The following is a 25,151-nucleotide window of genomic DNA, read 5'->3' on the forward strand; positions in this document are numbered from 1 at the left end:
TTTAAGGAACAAGACCAGGGTGGCCTGGTTGCCTTCCTCCTCGCAAGTGGCCATGATAGCAGAGGACAGCGCCCTGGCGACCTCCCCAGGGATCCTAGACACTAACAGACGCGTCCTTAAAAGTAGCATCCTGCTTAACCGCCAATTTCAAACTTTCAGGAGCTGCCCTGCCGGGTTCATTCTTCCCCGTTTTCCATTGGTTAGAGTCAGAGGAAGAAACAATCGGATTGGTTCTCCCTTTCACTTCTTCTATCCCTTTAAGGACTTGGGTGGGGCTTGGTTGGGACGCTGTGGGTCGTCCTAGGAGCGGGCACTCTGATTGGTCCGGACAGGCCTGAGACCCGCCCACGCCGTCCGCCAGGTTCAAACGCGGCGGCGGGAGGCGCGGGGCGGAGCGGAACGCAGACTGGCTGGGTCCACGGAGCGTGAGTCTGAACCCCCCACGCCCACTTCTCCCCCACCCCACTCTGCAAGGCTAGGGGCAGGGCAGCCTCCACCCACACCAGTCCCGTCTTTCCCTTCCGTAGTCGGGAGGGTGGTGCTGCCGCCCCCAAGGCTGCCGGGGGCCCGAGGGTCTTCCCAGGCTGGCGGTGCGCGCGCCCTCTTTCGAGAGGGCCTAAAGGTATGTAGGTGGTGTCCAGGGCAGGAGGAATTGTTCCGTTCTTAAACCTGGAGGGGGTCTCCTGTGTGTTCCGCCCTGCCTCGTTCCCTGTCAGCATTACCTGCATTATTCCGTCTAGTGGAGTGCGGCAGCTCCCTGTTATCTGTGTAGTGACTTCACACTCTCGGTACCGTCAGTCACCTCCTACTTCCCGCCTCTTTCCCTCTGCTCCAGCCCCTCTCGTCTCCCTGCTATTGTCAGACAAGGTCAGGTCCTGCCTCAGAGCCTTAGCCTTGGCTGTTTCCTCTGCGCGGCACAGTTTTCCTGCCTCCCCCGCCCATCAGCATGGTTTACTGCTTACCCCCTTCAGATCTTGCTTTAAATGTTACCTTCGCAGTGAAGTCTACTCTGACTACACTGTTAAAAATTGCCCACACACACCAGTTGCCCCTACCTCTCTCTTTTTTAATCCTGTAGCACATATTACTTTCCAACATACTATGTAATTCGCTTATTTCAATCATTCAATAAGTATTAGCACCTGCTATGTACTGGGCTCTGTGTCTCCGCCCTTGTGGAACTTACATTATCAGTGGAGCAGATAATAAATTTATTTGTAAGAGAATATGTCAGATAAGTGTATTATCTCTTGTTACAGTGAGTAAAAATCTATTTTTTAGTGTCCACGGCCAGACTGAACTTCTCAAGATCTGTTTTGTGGTGGCTGGTTTTCACCTTCCTATCCCTGACATCTTGAGGAAGGTCAGGATCTTTCAAGCCCTTCCTCCTCAAATTGGCAGTACACACCTGACCTTCTCCTATATCTCCTCACCATTGGAGAGATGTTGAAGTTCAAATATGGAGCACGGAATCTGCTGGACGCTGGTGCTGCTGAACCCATTGCCAGCCGAGCCTCCAGGCTGAATCATTTCTTCCAGGTAACAGGCTGCCAACTCTGTTCACCTGTGTTTGTTTCCTTGGAACCTCCTTGTCACTTTTATTCTTACAGGACTGAGGCTAATCTTCTAGGAGAAATCCCATTTGGTATTTTATACTTGCTGATAGTATTGGAAAAAGGAGCCACTGTACAGACGGAGGAGTAGAACTTGTCCTTGAAGGGAGATCTTTTTTTTTTTTTTTTATCGTTTCTCACACTTCGCTCATCTGTACTGAGGTTTGTCCTTTTGTTAAAGAAAGAAAAACAAACAAAGGCATTCTTTTGGCCAAAACTGCTATAGGTGTAATCCTATTTTTCATTCAAGAGATCTTTTTTTTTTTTTTTTTTAAAGATTTTATTTATTCATTTGACAGAGAGAGAGATTGGCAGGCAGAGGAAGAGGGAGAGGCAGACTCCCAGCTGTCCAGGGAGCCTGATGCGGGGCTCAATCCCAGGACCCTGGGATCATGACCTGAGCTGAAGGCAGACGCTTAACCCATTGAACCACTCAAGCAATTCAAGAGATCTTTATTAAAAAAAAAAAAAAAAGAAAAAAGAAAGAAGCTTGATAAATACCCACACCTGTGAAACCCATGTTCTGCTCAAGCTAAAGAACCTTTCTGTCACCCCAGAAATGTTAAAGCTCAGGAAATAATTTCCAAGTAGATTTCTAATTCTTTTGTTTTTGATGTAGATGAAACATTGTTGATGTAGAAATCCTTGTTTGACTTATGTATTCACAAGTCAGGGGGACAATATAGGTAGTGGTGAAGATCTGGGTTTGAATCCTGGCCTCAGCACTTGTTAGCTGTGTTACCTTGGGTGACTCCGTTGCCTTCTCTGCATCTGTTTGCCACTCTTTCAAATAGAGGTCATAGCACCAAATTCACAGGGTTATCATGAGGATGAAATGAGATATAATTTATGTAAAGTACTTAGCTTCTTGCTTAGTTCTTGGTAAGCCAGTGGTTATAAATGGCAACTATTACTGATGCTAAGTGTCGAAATAATATTAGTTATAATAATAAGTTTATGTTTACTTAGTAATTATATTTAGGAAGTTTTGCAAGGATACCTCTATGATGATAAATACTGATACTTTCTTGATGACATTCTTTCTCTAAAATGTTGGTATTGAGGAATGTTCAAACAGATCAGAATGGAGACAGATTGAAAGCTCAGGTTGTTCTGTGGGACCATTCCTGTTGTCATTTTAAGTCATGAGGTATTTTTCACAAATGAATAGTCTGTCCCTAACACTAGCTGACTGGAGTGCTGCCGTGTTTTAGCCCCTTTATGTTTTACTCCAAAAGCTTTTTGGCTTATTACAAAATTGATGGAAGGCATATAATGTGCTCCTTATGTAATAATTGTGGTTTCCAAAGTGCTGGGTACAGAGCCAGCATGCTCCTGATTATCTTCAGCTTCATAACAGACATAGGACTATTCTTATTTACATTTTAAATAGGAAGAGACAGATATTGAGGGAGGCAAGGACTTGCCCAGGATCATGCTGCGTGTAAATGACAGAGCCAGGCTCCATTTTTCTTCTAACAACAGAGGCTGGGTGTGTAACCATTGGCAACACTGCCAATGTATGTCAGAATTTATTAAGTGTGTATTATATTTAAATGCCATTATAATAGCAAGGGTTGTGGGTAAATCTCCAGTTCATCTTTTTTTCATGATGAGTTCTTCCCTGTCCCCAGGAAAGCTATTATTTGTAAGTGTAGCATACACCTAACATTTGCCTAACCAGGTATACGGATACTGTTCTTTCCCCGTATAATATTATTTTAATGAGGTTTAGATAGAGTAGTGATTTTGTTTTCCATACAGGTGAATACTTTGGACTGGGTCTTTAGTTTCTTTTTTCTTTTCTTTTCTTTTCTTTTCTTTTCTTTTCTTTTCTTTTCTTTTCTTTTCTTTTCTTTCTTTCTTTCTTTCTTTCTTTCTTTCTTTCTTTCTTTCTTTCTTTCTTTCTTTCTTTCTTTTTTTTTTAAGATTTTATTTATTAGTCCGAGAGAGAAAGAACACAAGCAGGGGGAGTGTCAGGTAGAGGGAGAAGCAGGCTCCCTGTGGAGTAAGGAGCCCGATGCGGTGCTTGATCTCAGGACCCTGGGATCGTGACCTGAGCCAAAGGCAGACACTTAACCCACTGAGCCACCCAGACGTCCCTGGGTCTTAGTTTCTTTTTTCTTTCTTTTTTTTTTTTTTGAAGATTTTATTTATTTATTTGACAGAGAGAGACAGCGAGAGAGGGAACACAAGCAAGGGGAGTATGAGAGGGAGAAGCAGGCTTCCCGCCGAGCAGGGAGCCTGATGCGGGACTCGATTTCAGGACTCTGGGATCATTACCTGAGCCGAAGGCAGACGCTTAACGGCTGAGCCACCCAGGCGCCCCAGGTCTTAGTTTCTACTTAACATTGAACTTAACTTCCCAATGAGTTTTATGTCAGGTGGTCAGCAGACATTAAGATTTCTGAGCCAAAAAATTTCACAAATTTGCTAGGCCAACATAGGTTTGCCAGCTTTTTATTTTGCCAAGTAAGGGATGTAAGAAGGATGTAAAAAGACAGATAAAGAGAAAAGCCATTATCTTCTGGTCCTTTCGCTTCATAAAGAAGGGACATTTTAAGAAACACCAACATCGGGTGTCTGGGTGGCTCAGTCGTTAAGCGTCTGCCTTCGGCTCAGGGCCCGATCCCAGGGTCCTGGGATTGAGCCCCGCATGGGGCTCCCTGCTCTGCTGGAAGCCTGCTTCTTCCTCTTCCACTCCCCCTGCTTGTGTTCCCTCTCTCACTGGCTGTCTCTGTCAAATAAATAAATAAAATCTTTAAAAAAAATAAGAAACACCAACAGAGGAAAGACATGATTTCAGAATAAAAGATCATTTTAAAATTTGAATGTATTTAGCTTTACAGACCAGTCATCATGTGGTCATTTTTTCTCATTTTGTGGCAGACTTGAACACTTGGTCAAGCGTCAGTACCGTATTTGGGAACTGTTGCTCCAATTAGTCTAAACTCAGTAAAGAACAAAGGAACAAAGACTTATTATTTTTTGGAGTTTGTGGCAGAACTATAAAGTGACAGGTATGGCGGCTTGTGACCCAGTGCTTCACATCCCTGTCTGAGGTTTGAATCTCTTGGTGAGCTTATTAATAAAACAGATTGTAAGCTACAAACTGTAAAGTTCTAGTTCAGTAGGGATAGCACCAGATAATTTTTTTTTTTTTTTAAGATTTTATTTATTCATTTGAGAGAGAGCATGAGCGGGAAGGACAAGGAGAAGCAGGCTCTCTGCTGAGCAGGGAGCCAGACACGGGGCTCGATCCCATCCTGGGATCATGACCTGAGCTGAAGGCAGACGCTCAACCGACAGCCATCCAGGCTCCCCAGCACCAGATAATTTTGTTGTTGTTTTTTATCTAAGTTCTTCAGGTGGTTCAAATGTAGCCAGTCTGTTTCTAGTATCCAGTTCTGTATAAGAAACCACTCACAAAGTTTAAGGCAGCAGTGATTTATTTTTTCTTATGATTCTGTGGATTGTTTGGATTCAGCTAGGCAGTTCTTCTGTTCCGCCCTGTGATATCAGCTGGGGTCACCTAAGGGGCCATATTGTATTGGGAGCCTGGCTGGTGCTGGAACATCTCGGTGTGCCTCCAGCTGACTTCTCTATGAGGTCTTTCATTATCCAGTAGTCTAATCCAGGCCTTGTAACTTTCATCTCTAAATAATAAATATTTTAGGCTTTTGGGGTAGCTGTAGCTATTCAACTCCGCCATTGTAGCACAAAAACAGTTGCAGACAATATGTAAATAAACGGGTGTGGCTGCATTCCAATAAAACTTTATTTATAAAAACAGACAGTGGGGCACATTGGCCTATGGGCTATAGTTTGCTGACCCCTGGTCTAGCCTAAGCTTTTTTACATGTCAACTGGCTTCCCAAAAGAGCAAAAGCAGAAGTTGCTAGGCATATTTAGAGCTCTGCCCTGAACTGGCACAGTGTCGCTTTTGTTACCTGTTGCTTAAAGCAAGGCACAGAGACAGCACAGATTCAAGGGGAGGGGAAATAGATTCCAGCTGTTGACGGGAGTGGTGGCAAGCACCTACAGAGTTAGAGGGCCTGTAGGTGGCCATCTTTGCAGAAATACCTCCACACACCCATAGCCTGGCACATGGAAATCATTGCTCTAGACCAGAGGTTACAAACTCCTGTCTTTGGGGGCCAGGCGGTGACTATGAGTGAGTCAGGAAGACTAGGAGTCTTCCATCTGCAGAACACATTCACTACCCAGAGGGGCAACATCACTCAGCCACAGCTCAGCATCACCAGACAGGAATGTGGGGCAATATGGCTCGGTCCTCCAGTGTTTCAGGAGAACCCCCAAATCCCACCCCCTCTTTTGGGTGAAATTTCCTGATTTTTCAATATTGGCAGATAATTCAAATTATTTTAAATGCTGCAGGCCCAACAAAACTTGTCTGTGGGTTAGATATAGTCTGCCAGTTTGCAACTGTTGGTCTAGATCATGAACAAATTCAGCTTTAGTATGGTCACTCTGTCCATACTACTCCAGATTGTTCGAGTGAATTAAAGAAACTGCAGTTATATTAACAAACCTCTGGGCACACTCGAAAGAAGTAGCTATCATTGTGTCCTGTTGTAGAGAGGTGGAAACATTTCAGAACAAGCAGGGTCCAGAGTAAATGTTTCCATGAGCCTCAGACTGTTAAGAAAGACGGTCCTTGGTTGCCTGGGAGGCTCAGTCGGTAAATTGTCTGCCTTTGACTCAGATCATGATCCCAGGGTCCTGGGATCCAGTCCCTCATTGGGCTCCTTGCTCAGTGGGGAGTGCTTCTCCCTCTGACCCCCCCCTGCCCCCGCTCATGCTCATTCTCTCTCTCTCTCTCAAAAATAAAAAAAAATAAAAAAAAGAAAGGAGAGCCTTTTCTTATTAATGGCATGCTTGTGAAGTTTTTCTTCCCGGGTGCTGGTAGAAGAAACCCACAGTAATGGAATCTTACAAGTGATAACGTAATGACTCTCAATTGATGTCGCTTTAGAGAATGAAGCCTCAGAATTGTGCTGTTAGCGTGTGTCGTGAGCAGTTAGAGTTGGTGGCTTGTAATTTACTCTGTGTGGATGTTATTGATCAAAGCTTTTCATTATTGACAGTGTCTCCATCTGCTGTTTGCTGTTTTTAGGGGAAACCACCCTTTCTGACTCAACAGCAGATGTCTCCTCTTTCCCGAGAAGGGATATTAGATGCCCTCTTCGTTCTCTTCGGAGAATGCAGTCAGCCTGCTCTGATGAAGATCAAGCACGTGAGCAACTTTGTCCGGAAGTGTAAGTTTGGAGAACTTTTTCTTGAAAACTTTTCTACTAGATAAAACTGCAAAGATGCTGGAGGCCAAATGAGCTAGTGGTTGGTAGTTGTGGGTAAGAACTCTGCCCGGAGGAAGACAGACCCAGTTTCAAGGTCAGTTTCCACCTGCTGCAGTTGGGAGACCAGGTAAGTCAGGTCTTCTGGTTGCAGGTGACAGAAACTCAACTCAAACTAGCTTAGGCCAAAATTTATGGCTCATGAAACTGAGAAATCCAGGGTTGGGTCAAACTTTCGGCATCGCTGGTCCCAGGGTCTTAAACGATGTCCTCTGGTTCCATCCTTATACCCACTCAGGGCTGATAATCTAGCAGGCATAGCAGACACAGTGCTTAGGGCCCACAGTATTTCATTTTAGTAAACTGAACTTCTTTTCATTAGTTTAATTTAATTTTGAAATAATAGGAAAAAAATGATTATAATAATGTATAATGATTTGGGGTTATATTCATCTTTATGTTAATGTCACAGTAAAATATAATTTTTGACTTTTTTTAATAGTTTCTTTTCTTTTCTTTTTTTTTTTTTAAGTAGGCTCCACACCTAGAATGGAGCCTGACATGGGGCTTGAAATCATGGCCTTGAGAAGACCTGAGCTGAGATCAAGAGTTAGATGCTTACCCAACTGAGCCACACTGGCACCCCTCGATTTTTTTTTTTTTTTTTTAATGGAGGAAGGGGCTGATGAAGGCAGACATGCCTAGGGCCTATGAAAGGCATAAATCGGCTCTGCCCACACCCTGTTCTTTTTTTTTTAAATGATTTTTTATTATGTTAGTCACCATACAGTACATCCCCGGTTTCCGATGTAAAGTTCGATGACTCATTAGTTGCGTATAACACCCAGTGCACCATGCAATACGTGCCCTCCTTACTACCCATCACCGGTCTATCCCATTCCCCCACCCCCCTCCCCTCTGAGGCCCTCAGTTTGTTTCTCATAGTCCATAGTCTCTCATGCTTCATTCCCCCCTCTGATTACCCCCCTCCTTTATCCCTTTCTTCCCCTACCGATCATCCTAGTTCTTATATTCCATCGATGAGAGAAATCATATGATAATTGTCTTTCTCTGCTTGACTTATTTTACTTAGCATTATCTCCTCCAGTGCCGTCCATGTTGCAGCAAATGTTGAGAATTCGTTTTTTCTGATAGCTGAGTAATATTCCATTGTATATATGGACCACAACTTCTTAATCCAGTCATCTGTTGAAGGGCATCTCGGCTCCTTCCACGATTTAGCTATTATGCCCACACCCTGTTCTTATCTTCCTTGAAGTGGGGTAATTGGCTGCTGGTGTCCGTGTCCCACTTTTGTATTTGATTACCTTACATCAGTGTTTTTCAACGAGTGGTAATTTTGCCCCCCTCTTGGCTCTCGGCAATGTCTGGAGATATTTTTGGTTGTCACAACCTGGGGGAGAAGGATGCTGCTGGCATCTGATCGGTGAAGCCAGAGACAATGTTAATCTTCCTGCAGTGATGGGCCACCACATCACAGAATTATCTGGCCCAAAATTTCAGCAGTGCCAAGTGTGAGAAACCGTCCCTTATATGACCTTGCTGTGTAACTAAGCACCCTGAACTATAGTGGCCTAAACAGTAATCCCTATATTACCTCTCATGATTCTGTGGGTTGACTGGGCTCAGCTGGGGATTTTTCCTCTCCATGTGACTTTGGCTGAGATTGCAGGCACCCGGGACTCTCCTGGTCTAGAATGTCCAAGATGGCCTGCTCGATGTCTGGCAAGTTGCCTGGAAGGTTGGACTTAGCTGGGACTCTGGGATGACTGGGTCTTTCCCTGTCTCTGTGCTCTCCACCTGGCTTCTCCGTGTGGTCTCTCCATCAAGGGTTAGCCAACGACAGCCTGGGATACCTGTGTTGTAAACAAAGTTTTACTGGAACGTGTTAGCCATGCCCATTTGTTTATGTAAATCGGTTGCTGCTTTCTTACGAGACGAGGCATTTGAGTCATGGTGATGGAGACCGAATGGCCTATGAAGCCTAAAATATTTACTCTCTGGCCCTTTAAGCAAAACTTGCTGACCTCTGATCTACATGGTCCATTTATCAGAGACGTCGACTTCTTACTTAGCAGCTCAGGGTTTCCGAAAACACCAAACTGCCAGGACTTCTTAGGGCTTAGGTGTGGAAGGGACAGAGGATCTCTTTGGCTGCATTCTGTTGTTTGAAGTGAGTCATAGGGCCACCCAGATTCCATGTGGCAGGGAACTACACAAGGGCGTGAATTCTAGGAGGCGTGTGATTCATTGGGCACCATCTTTGGAGACTGGCTGCCATACCCTGTGCAACGTTTATCTTCCACTGTCTATATTAGTACAGTCCTCAGGAAAGATTCTATTTAGCTCTGCTCTGGGTCATCTGCTTACCCCTTGAGCAGACACTGGGCCACGATGTGCAGTGTGATGGGCTAAATAGCTAAATTCAGCGTATGGCCACCACAGTGACCTTTGGAATTCACCTGTACCTTGTCTCTTCTGTTTCCTTATCTGCAAAATGGGGAAAGTGCATATCTAATAAGGTTGTGCGGGGATTGAATCAATTAGTGCACAGACCACAGACTCTTATGTTGCCAGACACGTAAGAGGTAATAAATGTTAACCCCATCAATAATGGTAGCCATCGATCTCAACATATATTTAATATGTTGTGTGTCTTTACTTTTAAAATGTACTTGGGTGCTTTTCTTTATTCCATATTTGTTTGAATAAACTCCCACCGTATTTTCTTAAATATTTAAATTTCCAAGTGGGGAGTGGAGGGGGGGAAATTACGAGACAATTTATCAAGCCATCTACAGGTACCTTCATCAGTCTGGAGTCTGCCCTCTGGTTATTTTATTTTTTTATTTTTAATTTTTATTCTTTAAAAAGATTTATTTATTTATTTAGAGAGTGCGTGAGCAGGGGGAGGTGCAGAGAGAATCTCAAGGAAACTCCCTGCTGAGCATGGAGCCCGACATGGTGCTCGATCCCATGACCCCGAGATTATGACCTAAGCTAAAATCCAGAGTCCAGACGCTTAATCAACTGAGTAACCCGGCACCCCTGCCCTCTGGTTACTTTAAAGTAGTGGATCTTCTAAATTTCTTCAGTAATCAGAAGGGTTAGGCTTAGCGAAATGTAGCTTTTTCTAATGAATTCTCTTGCAAGGAATTGTTTTGTATTTTTGAAGAAGCTTCCTGGCGAGTAAGGCCAAGGGGCTGTGATTGAAAAAGGGTGATTACATTAGTATGGCTGGTTTTTTGTTGTTGGTTTTTTTTTTTTTTTTTTTTCCTTCTTGAGTTTCTGTTTTGGAATGTAAACTTCATTTTCACATGGGAAAGAGAGCCCAACAGCTGCTACTGCATAAGTTTCTTGAATCTTGTTATAGAGATGGAGATTTTCTTTGGGGACTGTTGGAGGAAATGAGAAGGAAGGTAGAGCCCTGAAGAGGTGCCCCAGCCTTGAGCCAAAGGAGGGGAGGGAGCAGGGAACCTGCGTCTGGGAACCAGGGAAGAGATTTTTGTTTCTTAATTACTGTTCTATTCCCAGTGCTTAAAACAGTGTCTGGCACATGGTAGATGTTCAGTAAGTATCGGTTGAATGACTATATTGCTAAGTGAACAAAGTGGTAAATCCTTAAGCGTTGTATTATAGAATTTGTGTAAAAAGTAAACTGATATTAAAACATGCGAAGTGTTGATAATTGTTGAAATTGGACTGTTCTTGGTGATTTGACAGTAGCTGCAATCCTGTGCTCTTTCAGCTACGTTTACTGTGGGCAGAAGCTTCTGTATGTTCACAGCTGTAGTACTTATGGGTGAATTATAACTTTAAGAATTTTTTCTTACTAATTGTAAACATTATACAAAGTTAAGTATAAAAGGTCAAAATGAGGGAATATCCCTCAAAATCTCCTCTGTCGGAGATAACCACTGTTACCAGTTTGGTGCATAATACTGCAATTTTTTTTTTGTTTGTTTGGTCCTTCTAAAATATTATGGACTTTTTTTTTTTTTTAAAGATTTTATTTATTTATTTGACAGAGAGAGAGACAGCCCGAGAGAGAGGGAACACAAGCAGGGGGAGTGGGAGAGAAAGAAGCAGGCTCCCAGTGGAGGAGCCTGATGCGGGGCTCGATCCCATAACGCCGGGATCATGCCCTGAGCTGAAGGCAGACGCTTAACGACTGAGCCACCCAGGCACCCCTGTTATGGAAATTTTCAAGCACGTCCAAGAGAATAGTGTAATGAACTCCTGTGTACCAGTCAACCTGCTCTAGCAATCAACCAACCCTTTCCATGTTTGTTCTAACATCACTCGTTCATTTCACACAAAATGGATCATATGTCTGTAATATTTTGCTACTAGCTGTGCTCACTTAGCAATATATTTACTCAACAAATATTTATGGAGCACTTGCCATGTGCCAGGTTCTGTGTTGGGTACTGGGTTTACAGTAGTGATCAACATGGAAAAAAATCCCTGCCTTTAAAAAGTGTATGTTCTAGTGGAGATTGAGCTACTTCATGTGCCTGATATTCTTTTATGTGGGTGGACTTTAGGTTGATTCTACTTTCCATTTCCTTTAGTCACTTCTTCCTTTCTTCCTTCCTTCCTTTCTTTCTTTCTTTCTTTCTTTCTTTCTTTCTTTCTTTCTTTCCTTCCTTCCTTCCTTCCTTCCTTCCTTCCTTCCTTCCTTCTTTCTTTTTTAAAGATTTTAATTATTTGAGAGAGAGCATGAGTGTGGGGCGGGGGGAAAGGGGAGGAGGGAGAGGGACAGGGAGACTCCACGTTGAGCCTGATGTGGGGCTCGATCCCAGGACCCCGGGATCATGACCCAAGCTGAAGGCAGAGGCTTAACCTACTGAGCCACCCAGGCGCCTCTGGACCTTTAGGTCATTTCTGGTTATTTTTCTATTACGAGCAGTGCTCATGATGAGCATCCTGCTGTGTGTCTTTTTCCAGAACATTTGCTAACATTTCTATGAAGGACAAATTCCTAGAAATCGAGATGTTGAATTGACTGAGTTTCAGAAGAGGAAGGGATACACTCAGCTGTGTTGGCTTTTGCCCCTTGGTCCAGATGTTTATCTGACAAGGGCGTGCTTTGACTGCATTTCATTACAGTGCTTTGGGTCTTTGTTTCCACCTCAATATTCAGTTCTTAAATGCTGTAACTAACTGTGTGCAGGGCTGAAGTGGAATGTGGTTTTGGAGTCACAGAAGCTGCTGGTAGGGAGAGAAGTTGTGAGGGTCTTTTTTTTTTTTTTTAATCGTCATAGACTTGAGTTTAGTATCTCACCTGTGCACCTTAATAATCCAAAGCCTTTGGGAAAACACATAGACATTTGGAATGGTTTCTCAGAATTCTGAGTATCCTTGTGGTTTTGCCTGTAGCAGTTTTTCTACTCACGTGATTGAAATGCCTGGTGGTTACCAGCCACGGATCCAGAGTTAAGTTGGACAAATGCTATAAGCAACCTGGGGAGCCAAGGCCCAGCAGAGAATCGAGAGAGGTTGGTTTTGTGTGCAAGCAATAATAAAATCAGGTTCAACCCAGAAAGTGGCAAGCCGGCGTATTTGGGGAATTATAATTCATAACTCAAATACCTGATCTGAAAGAAACTTGGAAAAAGGGCAGGGAAGAAGGACAGGCCTTGGCACAGGGATGTCAGGGCAAAAGGAAAATATTGTGCAGTTTTCATCCTTGCCTGGAATTCTCCATGAAGGTGCCTTAGATTTATTTTTTACAGTGGTCATGGTGAATTTATTCCAACCTACCCAGCACTCTTGCCTGATTCCCCAGGGACAGAAAGGAGGTGTTTTCAGGGTGACTGACTGAAGAGAGAGGTGTGGTCTGCGGGTGGGAAGGTACCCAGTGCAGTGGAGTTCATCATGTGTGCCTTTGATCCAAGTGAATTCAACACCACCCATGCCACAAAGAAAGGGGGTGGGTAACAAAACTGCATTGGCTAATTTATCAATATGCTACTCAACAACTATAGGTATGAAATGGCTTTCCGCCTCATTGGACTCATTTCCTCTCACTGTGTGAATAACTTGCCAAGCCAAGCGTAACTCTAGAATGTAGCTCCTGGCTTTATCTCGTGCCCAACCATGGACATGGCACATGGGCATGGCAACCTGCTCTAGTGCCCGGAGGACTTTAATGTCCATGTGGGAATTCAAGAGTCTCTTAGTCTTCATCATGGCACCTTTCTGAGGGATTCTCCAGGATAATTTTGATTTTGTGTTCCTCTTGTCTTCCTTTGGAGTGTAACCCCTGTTTATATGGAGTTTCTCTGTCATGTGAAGGATTGAATTTTTCAGTCAGATATAGCTGTTCTACTCCATTCTTTCAGATCCTTAGAGTCATTGCATATCCAGTGATGTCCCAGCTTAGTGTTCTCAGAGTGTCAATAATATATGGTAGATTCCAAATCTACCATCCATTTAATCCATACTTCACATATGGAGGATCTCTACCTGTTATGGACTGAATATTCGTGTCGCCCTGCAGAGTCAAATGTTGAGGCTCTAATTTCCAATATGGTGGTATTTGAAGGTGGAGCCTTTGGGAAGTAATTAGATTTAGATGAAGTCATGAAGGTGGGGCCTCCATGATGGAACTGTTGTCCTTAGATGAAGAAGGGAGACCAGGGTTCCCTCTCTCTCCATCTTATGAAGATAGAGTGAGAAGGCGGCTCTCTGTAAGCCGGGAAGTGGGTTCCCACCGGGAACTCAGTCTGCCAGCACCTTGACCTTGGACTTCCCAGCCTCCAGAACTAAGAAACAAATGCCTGTTGTTTAAGCTACGTCATCTATGGTATTTTGTTGTAGCAGCCTGAGCGGACTAAGATACTGAGAGACTTCACTTGAAAAAGGAACAAGACTGTATGCTAAGAAGAAGATAGTTGTAAACCCTTCCAGGTGTGTGACCTGCCAACTCTGCAGAACAAATGTCAGGGCTTCATTCTTTTGTTTGTTTGTTGGTTTTACTTTCTGTTTTTTGATAGCACTGCTATATATTAAGGGAAGAGAGGTAGCTCTGACACCATCCATCCAAGGGAGATGGGATAGTGGGATAAAACCTGGGTTACTGGGGTAAAACTGCAGAACGCGGTTAGAATGGAATGATTTGGAAGTCAGCTCCAAAGTGGGTTGAGATGGGAATCGTGTTGCTTCCATCACATTGTAAGCCAGTCTGTGGTGCTGATAAACATGTTTGACCGAACACTGCCCTGCAGCCTTCAGAGAGGAGGAAGAAAAGCATGATTTGTATTCTCCTATTTTCTGAGTCTACAGGATTCAAATTATAGCTACCATGGAAACTGCTTTGGAATTTCTGGAGCCCTTAATTTTAACTTAACATATAAAAACACTTTTGTGCTGATTTTATAATTATTCATGACGGATGAGAAAGTGACTAAATGTCTTTTGACAGTGAGGGAACACATAGGAACACTTTTTCCTTTCTTCTTTCTTCTTTTTTTTTTTTTGCTTTCATAAAGATGCATGTATTTGAAATGCTTTCCTTACCTGGGAACAACTCTTCCATCTCTTGCAGATTCCGACACCATAGCTGAGTTACAGGAGCTCCAGCCTTCAGCCAAAGACTTTGAAGTCCGAAGTCTTGTGGGTTGTGGTCACTTTGCCGAAGTGCAGGTGGTAAGGGAGCGAGCGACTGGGGACATCTATGCCATGAAAGTCATGAAGAAGAAGACCTTGTTGGCCCAAGAGCAGGTAGGAGCATTTTAACACCACGCCCTTTCCCTTTCTGTGCCAGAATGTTCACTGCAGAGGCGATGATCTGCAGAATCGACATCTGGGATCACACAAGTTTTCCACGGTGACTCTCTGGTTCATGATGGTTGCAGAAATCTCTCTCACGTTCTCAGCTTTTCTTCTTGTACTGTTATTGACTCATTTTGAAGGCTCACAAGCTCCCTTTGATTTCTTTATAACGTTTCTCTCTTTCAGAATCAACATGGCCTTTTAACTAATAAATTTAAGATGACCTTTCATGACCGTCAGCTGGGGGTTTCGAGATATGCATATTGTGGGGTTAGGCAGCATTCGCTTTGGGGCGCATTTTCTTTATTTGTGCTGTGGGCATATGTATTTGATTTTTAAACAGGCCTTTGAAGAAATGAAATAAAATTGCTTAGTGGCTAGGGTGTTGCTTTTTTAAGAGCAGGTAAGAACTTCTCTTTTTGGTCGTGGTATTTTTCTTTCTTTAAACAAGGCTGCTGCTCCAGACATATTGATTCATTTGCCGAGTTTCTAGAGAGACAGTCATCAGCCTTGGTGTTCAGAGCAATTTATTAGTTACAGACGTCCGAGCACACATCATGTGTCCGATAATGTACCCAACTCCGTGGGAAGCCTGCAGAAGGAATTGAAGCTCCATGGCTGTTAGTTACAGGCTTTAAAAACAACTTTGGAAAGTGGAGGAAAAATGCAAATGTATAAAGCAGGCGCTTAGCAGCTAAAGCATCGCAGAAGGGAGAGCAGTGAGCAAATTTACCAACTATGGAGTGAGGAGAGATGTGGGTGAGCCAGGGACGGTCAGGGGAGGTTCACACCGCTGAGAGGGAATGTAGATTCTGGGAAGAGAGGCGTGACGGGAGTGTGGCAGGTGGAAGTGTGTGTGTGTGATGTTCCGGAGGATTGAGTACTAGAACGTTATACAGATGTGTGTGCGTGTGGGTTTTTTTTTTCTTTTTCTTTCTTACAGGTTTAGAACAGATGGACTAGGAAATGGGGAGAAACAAGACATTTGGTTGGGGGGGGTCACTGGTGGGAAACCTGAAGAACCTTTTTTTATTGTGGCAAAATATACATAGCATAACATTTACTGTTTTAATCCTTTTTAGGGTACCATTCCCTAGTCATAAATGCATTTACAGTGTTGTGTGCAACCATAACCGCTCTCTATTTCTAGAACTTTCTCATCACCCCACATAGAAACTCTGTACCTGTTACATGGTAACTCCCCATTCCCCCAAGAACTGTTTTTCAGAATGGCAGTTTACTTTGTGAGGCAGTTGGGGATCGTTTACACTTTTTGGAAGGAGGAAGTTGGGATCGGAGTCCGAGGACTCAGTGACTGCGGCCTCCAGTCAAAGGAGCAGGGGAGGGCAGGAGGCTGCTTGTCAGGGTCCAAGAATGATGTAGCCTGGGGCGCCTGGGTGGCACAGTGGTTAAGCGTCTGCCTTCGGCTCAGGGCGTGATCCCGGCGTTATGGGATCGAGCCCCACATCAGGCTCCTCTGCTATGAGCCTGCTTCTTCCTCTCCCACTCCCCCTGCTTGTGTTCCCTCTCTCTCTGGCTGTCTCTATCTCTGTCAAATAAATAAAATCTTTAAAAAAAAAAAAAGAATGATGTAGCCTGTGTTTAGCAGTGAAATGTGAGCAACTTCACCGAAAGGAGAAATGACAGGACGTTGCAAATCATTTGGAAGGGAGGAATAGAAGATGCTTGCTCAGCCTCCCAATACCGAAGCCAGCGTGGATCATCAGGACGCACTTACCGAGCACCTGTTCTGCGTGGTATGCTTCTAGGTCCTTGAGAAGAGGCATTAAATGTAGTTCTGATCTTGCGGTGTTTGTTTTAGATGAGAAGTGGTGCATGTAAAAAGAAAACAGTCTAATATACTCTACTGCAGGCAAGCAATAGAGATGTTCAGATAGGTGTGCCTTTCCTCAGGTGAATGACTCGCAATGACCCTATGTGAGGTGTGGGCTGGGGTTTTTTATTTTTTCATTTTATTATTTTTTAATTTTAATTTATTTTTTATTTTATTTTATAAAGTAGGCTCCATGCTGGGCATGGAGCCCAGTGTGGGGCTTGAACTCACAACCCTGAGATCAAGACCTGAGCTGAGATCGAGAGGCAGAGGCTTAACCGACTGAGCCACCCAGGTGCCCTGTGTGGGCTGGGAGGGTTTTTAAAATCAGACACACACAGGAGCTAATGAAAGCTATCCAACTGTTCCTTAAGAGAGTGAATGTGAAGGAAAGTAGAGTCTTTAACTGAGCCATGGCAACCCTTCAGAATTTAAGGGCATGAGAAGAGAAAAGCCAGCACAGGGAGTGAGTGAAAGGAAATGCCAGAGAAGGAGATGGGAGAGACAACATCCTGTAAGCAAGACCTGGAGAGGCCAGCACAGCTGCCCCGGGCCCAGTGAGAACCAGAAGAGTCCTTAGAGACCGCTTATTTCAACGGAAGCTTCAGGGCTCAGACGAAGAGTCCATGGCAAGCAAGTAAAGATGTAAGCTTTTCAGTTTGGCCAACCCCTCACTGCACACCTTTTATGTGCTGGGAAAGGAGAAGGACCACAGATCGGGAGCAGGAGATTACGAGAGTGGGGTGTTTGTTGCCCAGCAACACCTAGATTCGTGTTTGATTGAATAGCTGGGTGCTATAGCCCAGGCAAGTTGACATGGAAAACGATCACAAAGTACAAACAACTTTTTTCTTCCTGAGCCATTTGAAAATCCGTTGGCAACCCGATGCCCTATTATCTCCGAAGACTTCCGTGTGCATTTCCTACAATAAGGATGCTCTCCCATTAACCACAATACAACCGTCAAAATCAGGAGAGAAACAATGCTACATTACCACTGTCTTCAGACCCCATTCATGCTCCGCTGGTTGTTTCAGATTCTTGTAGAACAAAAGGGTCCAGCTCAAGATCCCACGTATCATTTAGTTGTCCTGTCTTTTGAGTCTTTTTCAATCTGGACCAGCTTCTGAGTTTTCCCTGGACTCTCATGACCTTGGCGATTCTGAAGATGACAGACCACTTATTTTGTAAACTATAGCTATGTCTAATGTTGCTGAGGTTCAGATGCTAGATCTCTGGCAGGAATATCACAGACGAGATGCTCTGTTCTTCTCACTGCATCCCAACGAGTGACTTTGTTTCAGTTTGTCACGTTCTCGTCGACGTTCACTTAGGTGTCTGCCATGCGTCACTGTGGGGGCACCCCTTTCTGCTTCGTCATTACGTTAGTATTGCATAGGGAGGTGCTTTCAAACTGTGGAGGCACCCGTTCTTCATAAAACTTTCAATTTATTAATTTATAGTTGTGTGGATTTGCATTTTCCTGTTTAAGTCAATGAGTTCCAAGCCATTATTGTCATTATGTTTTTTTATACTCAAACTGTCCCCTAAGTTGGGCCATGAGAGTCTCTTCAGTTTGGTTTTTGTGTCTTTTGACACATCCCCGTTTTTGAGTTGTCTCTTGCTTTCTGGTACAGCAAGATGTTCCGGCTCTTGCCTGCCCCACCCTTGCGATCAGTTATTTCTCAAAGATGAGCAGTAACTTTCAGTGTAAGAGGGTATTTACAAGCCAAGATCTGGACACTAGGTGCCCTTATTGCTGTTGGGGTATCACTGCTTCCAGACGCCTTTCAGGGAACAGAGCCAGGGAATACACGTGCAGGTATTAAATACACCTACCTCTGCACACACTCACACATTTATATCTGTACTTATATCTCTGTACATTGAAAAACCATGTGTTCACACCAATACCTCCAAATCCCATCCAACTTCACTGTGTTTTTTCTAGTGTTCATCCTTTCTGTGTTTGTAGCTCTCCTCTCTTTCCTTAATATTTTAGCTCACTTTATGCATCTGTGTGCATCAGGACTCCTGTCTTTGCTGCCGCTCTTCCCATTGGTGGGCTCAGATGCCCTGATCCAGGCTATCCCTGCATGTGGGTGCCTTCCTCACCCTATGTGGGCCCTTGATAGCCGATATTAGACTGCCCCCACACATGGTCACTGCCCTCCTCATCCTGCTTGAGCCTGGCATCCTGTTCTGGGCCACTGTGGCCCTCTCTCCCTACCACCTGTCATGGATGCTTACCTTGTTCTGCTCCACCTAATGGCTTTAAAACTGAATTGTTGAGGGAGAGGAGGTGAAGAAGAAGAGAAAGAGAAAGATATTTAGATTGAAAAGAAGTGAGTTGACTTTAAGGAGAGGAGTTAAGTCAATAATTGGACAGATAATATACAAATCTGGCAAAAATGGTGAGCAAAGTAGGCAAATGAATGAAATTTGTGGAGTGCTGGGCTAAGGGATGGTTTTTCTTTTTGTGAATCAGAGACATAAATTTTGGCTTACAGAGGGAGGGTAGGGCATTCTCCCCACCCTACCCCAATACTATTATAATTGTCTAAAGAGTTTCTTTTTCCCCTAGGTTTCATTTTTTGAGGAAGAACGGAACATATTATCTCGGAGCACAAGCCCTTGGATCCCCCAGTTACAGTATGCCTTTCAGGACAAAAATAACCTTTATCTGGTGAGTCTTTCCATCCATCTCTCTAGAATTAGTCCAGTGCTGACACTCATATATCACAGATATAGAGCTGGATATGGTTCTTGCCCATTCGGTCTGTCGAGTTGCTTTCCTGGCTTTGAGGTATCTTCCTGTTCTCCTTGTCCTAAAGATTAAAGGCTGGTCCATTTAGAGACAGCCCTATCTATTGTTAGGTATTGTAGCCGTGGATTAAAGGGCAATAATGAGAAGTCATTTATTTGGGAATAGTCTGATATGACCTTTAATAGACTAGAATCTTGCTTTAATTTTTTTTGAGTCATAATCGACATAGAACATTGTATTAGTTTTAGGTGTACAATATAATGATTCAGTATTTGTCTATGCTACGAAATGATCTCCACTAAATCTAAAAAGTCATTAAATTTTTTAATTTTTAAAAATGGAGATAATGCATTGTGATTTTAAGAAAATGCAAACACTGCCGAACTGTATAAAATAGAAGGGAAGGTTCTCTACCTTTCGAATCCTTTTCCCTAGGGAAGCGTATTAATGGATATGTATGTTCTTCCTGGCCCTAATGGAAAAAATATTTCTATGTCTGTATTTATAACACATGTATATAGTTTGTTTTACAAAATTGGCATAATACTCTCCACTCTGCTCTTCACCTTGCTTTTTGCCTTTCAGCAATTTACCCACAACATCTTTCCGTGTCAGCACATACACATACAGGTCTGCCTCATTCTTTTGTTTTTGTTTTTTTTGATTCTATTAAAATTAGTCAATATTTTACTATCTCCGACATTTATTTTTCCCTTTGCCTGTGGCAGTGTGGCACATGAGGGCACGTCACGCCTTGCTTAGTTTATTCCATGCTTTGGTATCATTAAACATTTGAGTGTTAGATGTGACTCAGATGATAGTTGTAGAATTTTGTAACTAATTGTAAATGAATTTGGAAAGGGGAAGTGCCTCCCTACCACAGCTTTCTTATTTTTTTAAAATTTTTATTTAATTGAATTAATTAACATATAATGTAGTATTAGTTTCAGAGGCAGAGGTCAGTGATTCATCAGTTGCTTATAACACCCAGTGCTCGTTACATCACATGCCCTCCTTAATGTCCAGCGCCCTGTTCCCCGTCCCTCCACTCACCTCCCCCAGATCTTCCTCATTCTTTTGAACAATGCCATAGTATTTCTGATATACGTGTAGCATAATGTATACAAGGCTAGAATTCATTTTGGGGGCCTTGTTTAGGTTCTTGGGGGTATAGATTCCTACAAGAAAAAAATGTATCCCAGAAGCAATTTTTGATCCTGATTCAGCCCTTAAAACAAGACTATCCTATTACCTAAATGGAGAGAAACTTTTATAGAGGCTCACATAAGAGAGAAGGGTAAGAGAGGGATGGACTCCTATTTATCTTGAACTTCCATGGGGTAGTTTTTGGGGACTTTATTGACTTTATTTCTGACCTGTAATAAACAGTTGATTAGCGTGGTTTCATATTAGTTGAGAACCCGGTGCTAGTAGAGAAGACCCCCCCCCCCCCCCACCAACCCCGCCGCCAGCTCTACCTAGCCTTTTGAGCGAGGATGTTTTCATACAAATGTGTTGGGAGCCTGGCCTTGCACTAACCGCATGCTTCTTCTTTTTTTTTTTTTTTTTAAAGATTTTATTTATCCATTTGACAGAGATAGAGACAGCCAGCGAGAGAGGGAACACAAGCAGGGAGAGTGGAAGAAGCAGGCTCTAGCAGAAGAGCCTGATGTGGGGCTCGATCCCATAACACCAGGATCACGCCCTGAGCCAAAGGCAGATGCTCAACCGCTGTGCCACCCAGGCGCCCCTAACCGCATGCTTCTTGACCAACACTATGCCCATTGTTTAGGGCCTGAAACCTCCTTTCCTTGAATATTGCCTTTGGACCTTTCCTTCCTTGAGACATGGGGTATGGATCCCTGACCTTCCTAACTGACCTGGGTGTATTTTAGTCTCACCGACATTCTAGGGTATTTCTTGCATATACTACATTTGCCTTGTGTTCCCCTTTTTATCTTCTAGAGCCCCTCATGTTTGGGTGTATTAACAGACTTCTTCATTAGTTCTCAGAAAAGAAGATCCCTTGAAACAGCAGGGATATATTTGTTCTTATTGTTTTGGATGTTTTAACTTCAGCTCTGCAAACAGTCTTTTTTGTGTTCAAGGCAGCACAGAATACGGGCAGTCCTGGAAGTAGCAAAGGCCCCGATTTTTGGCAAAAGTTGAGGGTCCACAGTTTTCTCGTTTGCCTCCCATCACTCCCTTAGCTTGTATTTCTGTTCATCTGGGTTGAAGGCCTTGTCTTTGTGATGCCCAGTCTCATGCAGTTTCCTCAAAGTAAGCATTGTTGAGATGCTTTGGGACTCTCACCTTGATAAGGTTAGTTTTGGTAGAGGTGATGACAAATTCTGAGTGTTCTATGTAACTCTGATGACAATGGCTGGTCAAGCCACTGCTCAGTGGCTTAAGGAACTCACTGCTTGTCTCCGTGGTGGCCAATGAGGATGACCGGAGGGGCCCTGGCACTGATACTGACTCATAGTTTCCTTCGTGTTGACTAGCAGATTTTGCTTCTATTCTTGTTCTTCATGGCTCAACACTTTTCAAAGTGCATCTTCAAGACGGTAATACTTGGTCATTTAAAAAAGTTTAATCTCTTCGGGGCTACCATTTTTATCCCTGCCAATTGGCTTTGTCCCAGTGGTAGAACTTCCCTTTCTTTTTAATCGTGGAATTCAGTGTTGTGGACTTCCTCTTGGATACAGCCTTGCTGGAATACGTTAGAGACTGGGAATGTCAGCTCCTCCTCTGTTAAGACATCTCCTAGGGGCAGGGGGCTTCCTTTTTTGGGCCTTTTGGCTGTGGGGCTTCCATCTGGATTTCGCCACTGGCATCAGCCTCCTGAGCTTAATGACCATCTTTTCAGGTTTTCCAGCCGCCATCTTACAAGATGGGAATGATTTTAAAACAGCTGTTTTCTAGAGTTCTAGTTGCCTCAGCACATTGATACCTGGCTGCAACGACATTTTTACACCCTTCTTTAGTAGCTCAGTTGGGTATCGCTGGTGGAGTCTTGTAATTATTTCCTTGTCTGCATTCTCTTCTCAAGTACGTTGGTAATTTGGAGTAAAATGCTTGCTAAGGGCACAGTTTTCTTACAAATATCCAAACTCAGCGTAGGAACTAAGATATGATTATAGATCCACCATCCCTTATCTGCAATTCTGAAATACCCAGAGCTCTGAATAACCTCAAGTTCTTTTCTTACTAATTTGGCAGCAAAACCTGACGTGAACTCGGTAGCAAAACCTGACCCAAATCTCATCTTCATTCCCTTTAGTGTGACTTCATACATTTTGCCTCAATTGTGAATGCATTTGAGTACAGGGTGATATCACAAGCCCTACCCTAGGGTGTTACATAATATAAAGTATACACACCATTTTACCTTTCTAAAATCTCAACATTTCTAAGTCTGGAAATACATTCCACCGCAAGAGCACCATAGATCTATACTGGCATCACAAAGTTCCAGAATTCCATTGTACCTATTGACCACTTACAGATCACCAGTCTTTGAAGTTTGAGGAAGCATACAAATCATCCTAAACTCCCTGGCAGTTAACTGTTCATTTGTAATGCAAATGCAGTGTAATTGAAGATCCATTTAAAAATCAATGAATAAAAGAAATAAGATTCAGTGTCCTATATATTTCTCAAAGCTATCTCTTCTCTCCATTGCTTCTACTGGGTGAGTTCCCACCGCCATCTTCTTTTGCCTGCATTACTGCAGCAACCTCCCAAGTGTTCTCCCTGCCATCTGTCTTGCCCTTCCCCCAGGTCTTCTACACAGGGCAGCCAAGTCATCCTGCTGTTAAAACCCTTTAAGACTCCCTGCTGCCCTCTGGATGAAGTCCAGACTCTTCCATGTGGATTACAAGGTCTTTTTCACATGTATCTGTAGGCTTGTTGTTTACCTTTCCTCTCCTTTTTCTTCCATTAATTAATTAACTTTTATAGTTTAAGAGATCAAGAGCGTGGGGGCGCCTGGGTGGCACAGCGGTTAAGCATCTGCCTTCGGCTCAGGGCGTGATCCCGGCGTTCTGGGATCGAGCCCCACATCAGGCTCCTCCGCTAGGAGACTGCTTCTTCCTCTCCCACTCCCCCTGCTTGTGTTCCCTCTCTCGCTGGCTGTCTCTATCTCTGTCGAATAAATAAATAAAATCTTAAAAAAAAAAAAGATCAAGAGCGTGAAGGGGGGAGAGGGGCAGAGGGAGAGGAAGAGAGATTTTTTTCTTTTTTTTAAGATTTTTAAAATTTATTTTGGGGGTTTGGCAGAGGGAGAAGGAGAGGAGAGAATCTCAGGCAGACTCTCTCAAGCAGATTCCCCGCTCAGCACAGAGCCCATTGTGAGGCTTGATCGCACAACCCTGAGCTCATCACCTGAGCTGAAATCAAGAGTCAGATTCCTAACTGACTGAGCCACCCAGGCACCCCAAGGAAGAAAGAATCTTAAACAGACTCCATGCTCAGCGTGCAGCCGATGCCAGGCTTGATCCTATGTCCCTGAGATCATGATATGAGCCAAAATCTAGAGCCACACACTTAAATGGCTGAGCCACATAGGCACCCCTCTCCTTTCCCTTTACAATCATCTTGAACTTCCTTTAGTTCTTTGAACTGGCCTCTGACCTTTCTCCATGCCATTCCTTGTTTCCATGTTTCCCTGGCTAACTCTTATTTCTCCTTCTGGGCTTGGACGAAATGTCACTTCTTCCAGAAACTCTTCCTGGCCCCTTTAGCTCTGGGAGGGGTGCCCTTCTGGCTGTGGACTCATAGCACCCTGTACCGCCTCTTCATGAGTGGGTGTTGGCCTTCCCCACCAGGCTACTCCATCCATGAAGGGAGGGATTATGTTTCCCTTGCTTCCAGTAGCGCTTCTCCAAGTAAATGCTTAAGAAGCGTTTATTGGAAGAACGTATGATCAATTTCATAGAAATAGATTTACATACAGATTAACTTACACACATTAGGAGTGTAAATTTTATTCTCTAAAGTATGTAATTCAAGTTAGATCCAGTGGGGTTTTCAAAATTTGGAGCACAGAGCAAGGAAATTGAACTTGGATCCTTTCGAAATGTGATGGTTAAAAATTTCCTATTTGTCATTATATACCAATGAATGTGGCTTGCCATTTTCTGGTATATAGAAAATTGTAATGAAGTCCATTGTATTGTTAATGTCTGGTTCTATATAACAAGGCTAGTTCTGTATTCTGGCAGGCAGCCCATGGAAACAGCACTTTGTTGATCTGGTTCATGATGAAATCTGTTCAGTTCCGTATAACAGATGCCTTCACCAGTGTCCTTCCAGGAAGGAGCTGATCTTTACAAAGAAAACATTGTTTTGCAACTCACTACATGTAGTATTGTTGCATCTAAATGCTTTGTAAGATTCTTAAAGGTTGTTGGTTTTGTATTGATGTTTTTCATACTGTGGGTCTTTTCGGGCCCTTCTTGCTCTGACCCTGTAACTGACCCATGAACCTTCTTTCCTTACAGTGGCCTCACATTAACCTCCCTCTGTTCATTCCAAATTTTTCTTCCCCAGTTGCAAATAGGATGTATTAGTTAAGGTATAGGTTAAGCTACTGTAACAAAAAGATAGCAAAATACAGTCCAGGCTGATGGAGAAGGTCTGTTGTATGTGATAATGCAGGGACCCAGGTTCCTTCTATCTTGTGGCTCCTCATCCTTTAGGATGTCATCCCCTTGACATGGTTGGTGTTTGGCATTGATGTTCTTGTTGCCTCTGGCTGGCAGGAGAAAGGGGTGGAGAGCGGAACAAGAAAACTTCTTTCATGTAGAATGATATGGAAG

The 25,151-nt window shown here is 43.5% G+C and overlaps 1 protein-coding gene across 8 annotated transcripts in view; it reads left to right on the forward strand.

The window, feature by feature from the left end:
* Positions 1-356: 356 nt before the first annotated feature.
* Positions 357-25,151, forward strand: part of CIT (citron rho-interacting serine/threonine kinase) — a 157,844-nt gene continuing 133,049 nt past the window's right edge. For 7 of the 8 annotated variants that reach the window (XM_045791588.2, XM_087857288.1, XM_087857287.1 and 4 more), the window contains exons 1-5: positions 357-425; positions 1,282-1,539; positions 6,751-6,892; positions 14,502-14,677; positions 19,147-19,248. In XM_045791588.2, coding sequence (XP_045647544.2) covers positions 1,444-1,539; positions 6,751-6,892; positions 14,502-14,677; positions 19,147-19,248 — 516 coding nt within the window. In that variant the 5' untranslated portion in view covers positions 357-425; positions 1,282-1,443. Of the gene's footprint in view, positions 426-449; positions 623-1,281; positions 1,540-6,750; positions 6,893-14,501; positions 14,678-19,146; positions 19,249-25,151 lie in introns of those variants that run through there. The other variant, XM_045791586.2, reaches the window with a different exon arrangement.

Source organism: Ursus americanus, chromosome 30 (assembly GCF_024610735.1).
Source record: "Ursus americanus isolate L20-20 chromosome 30, mUrsAme1.1.p, whole genome shotgun sequence".
Classification (NCBI taxonomy): domain Eukaryota; kingdom Metazoa; phylum Chordata; class Mammalia; order Carnivora; family Ursidae; genus Ursus; species Ursus americanus.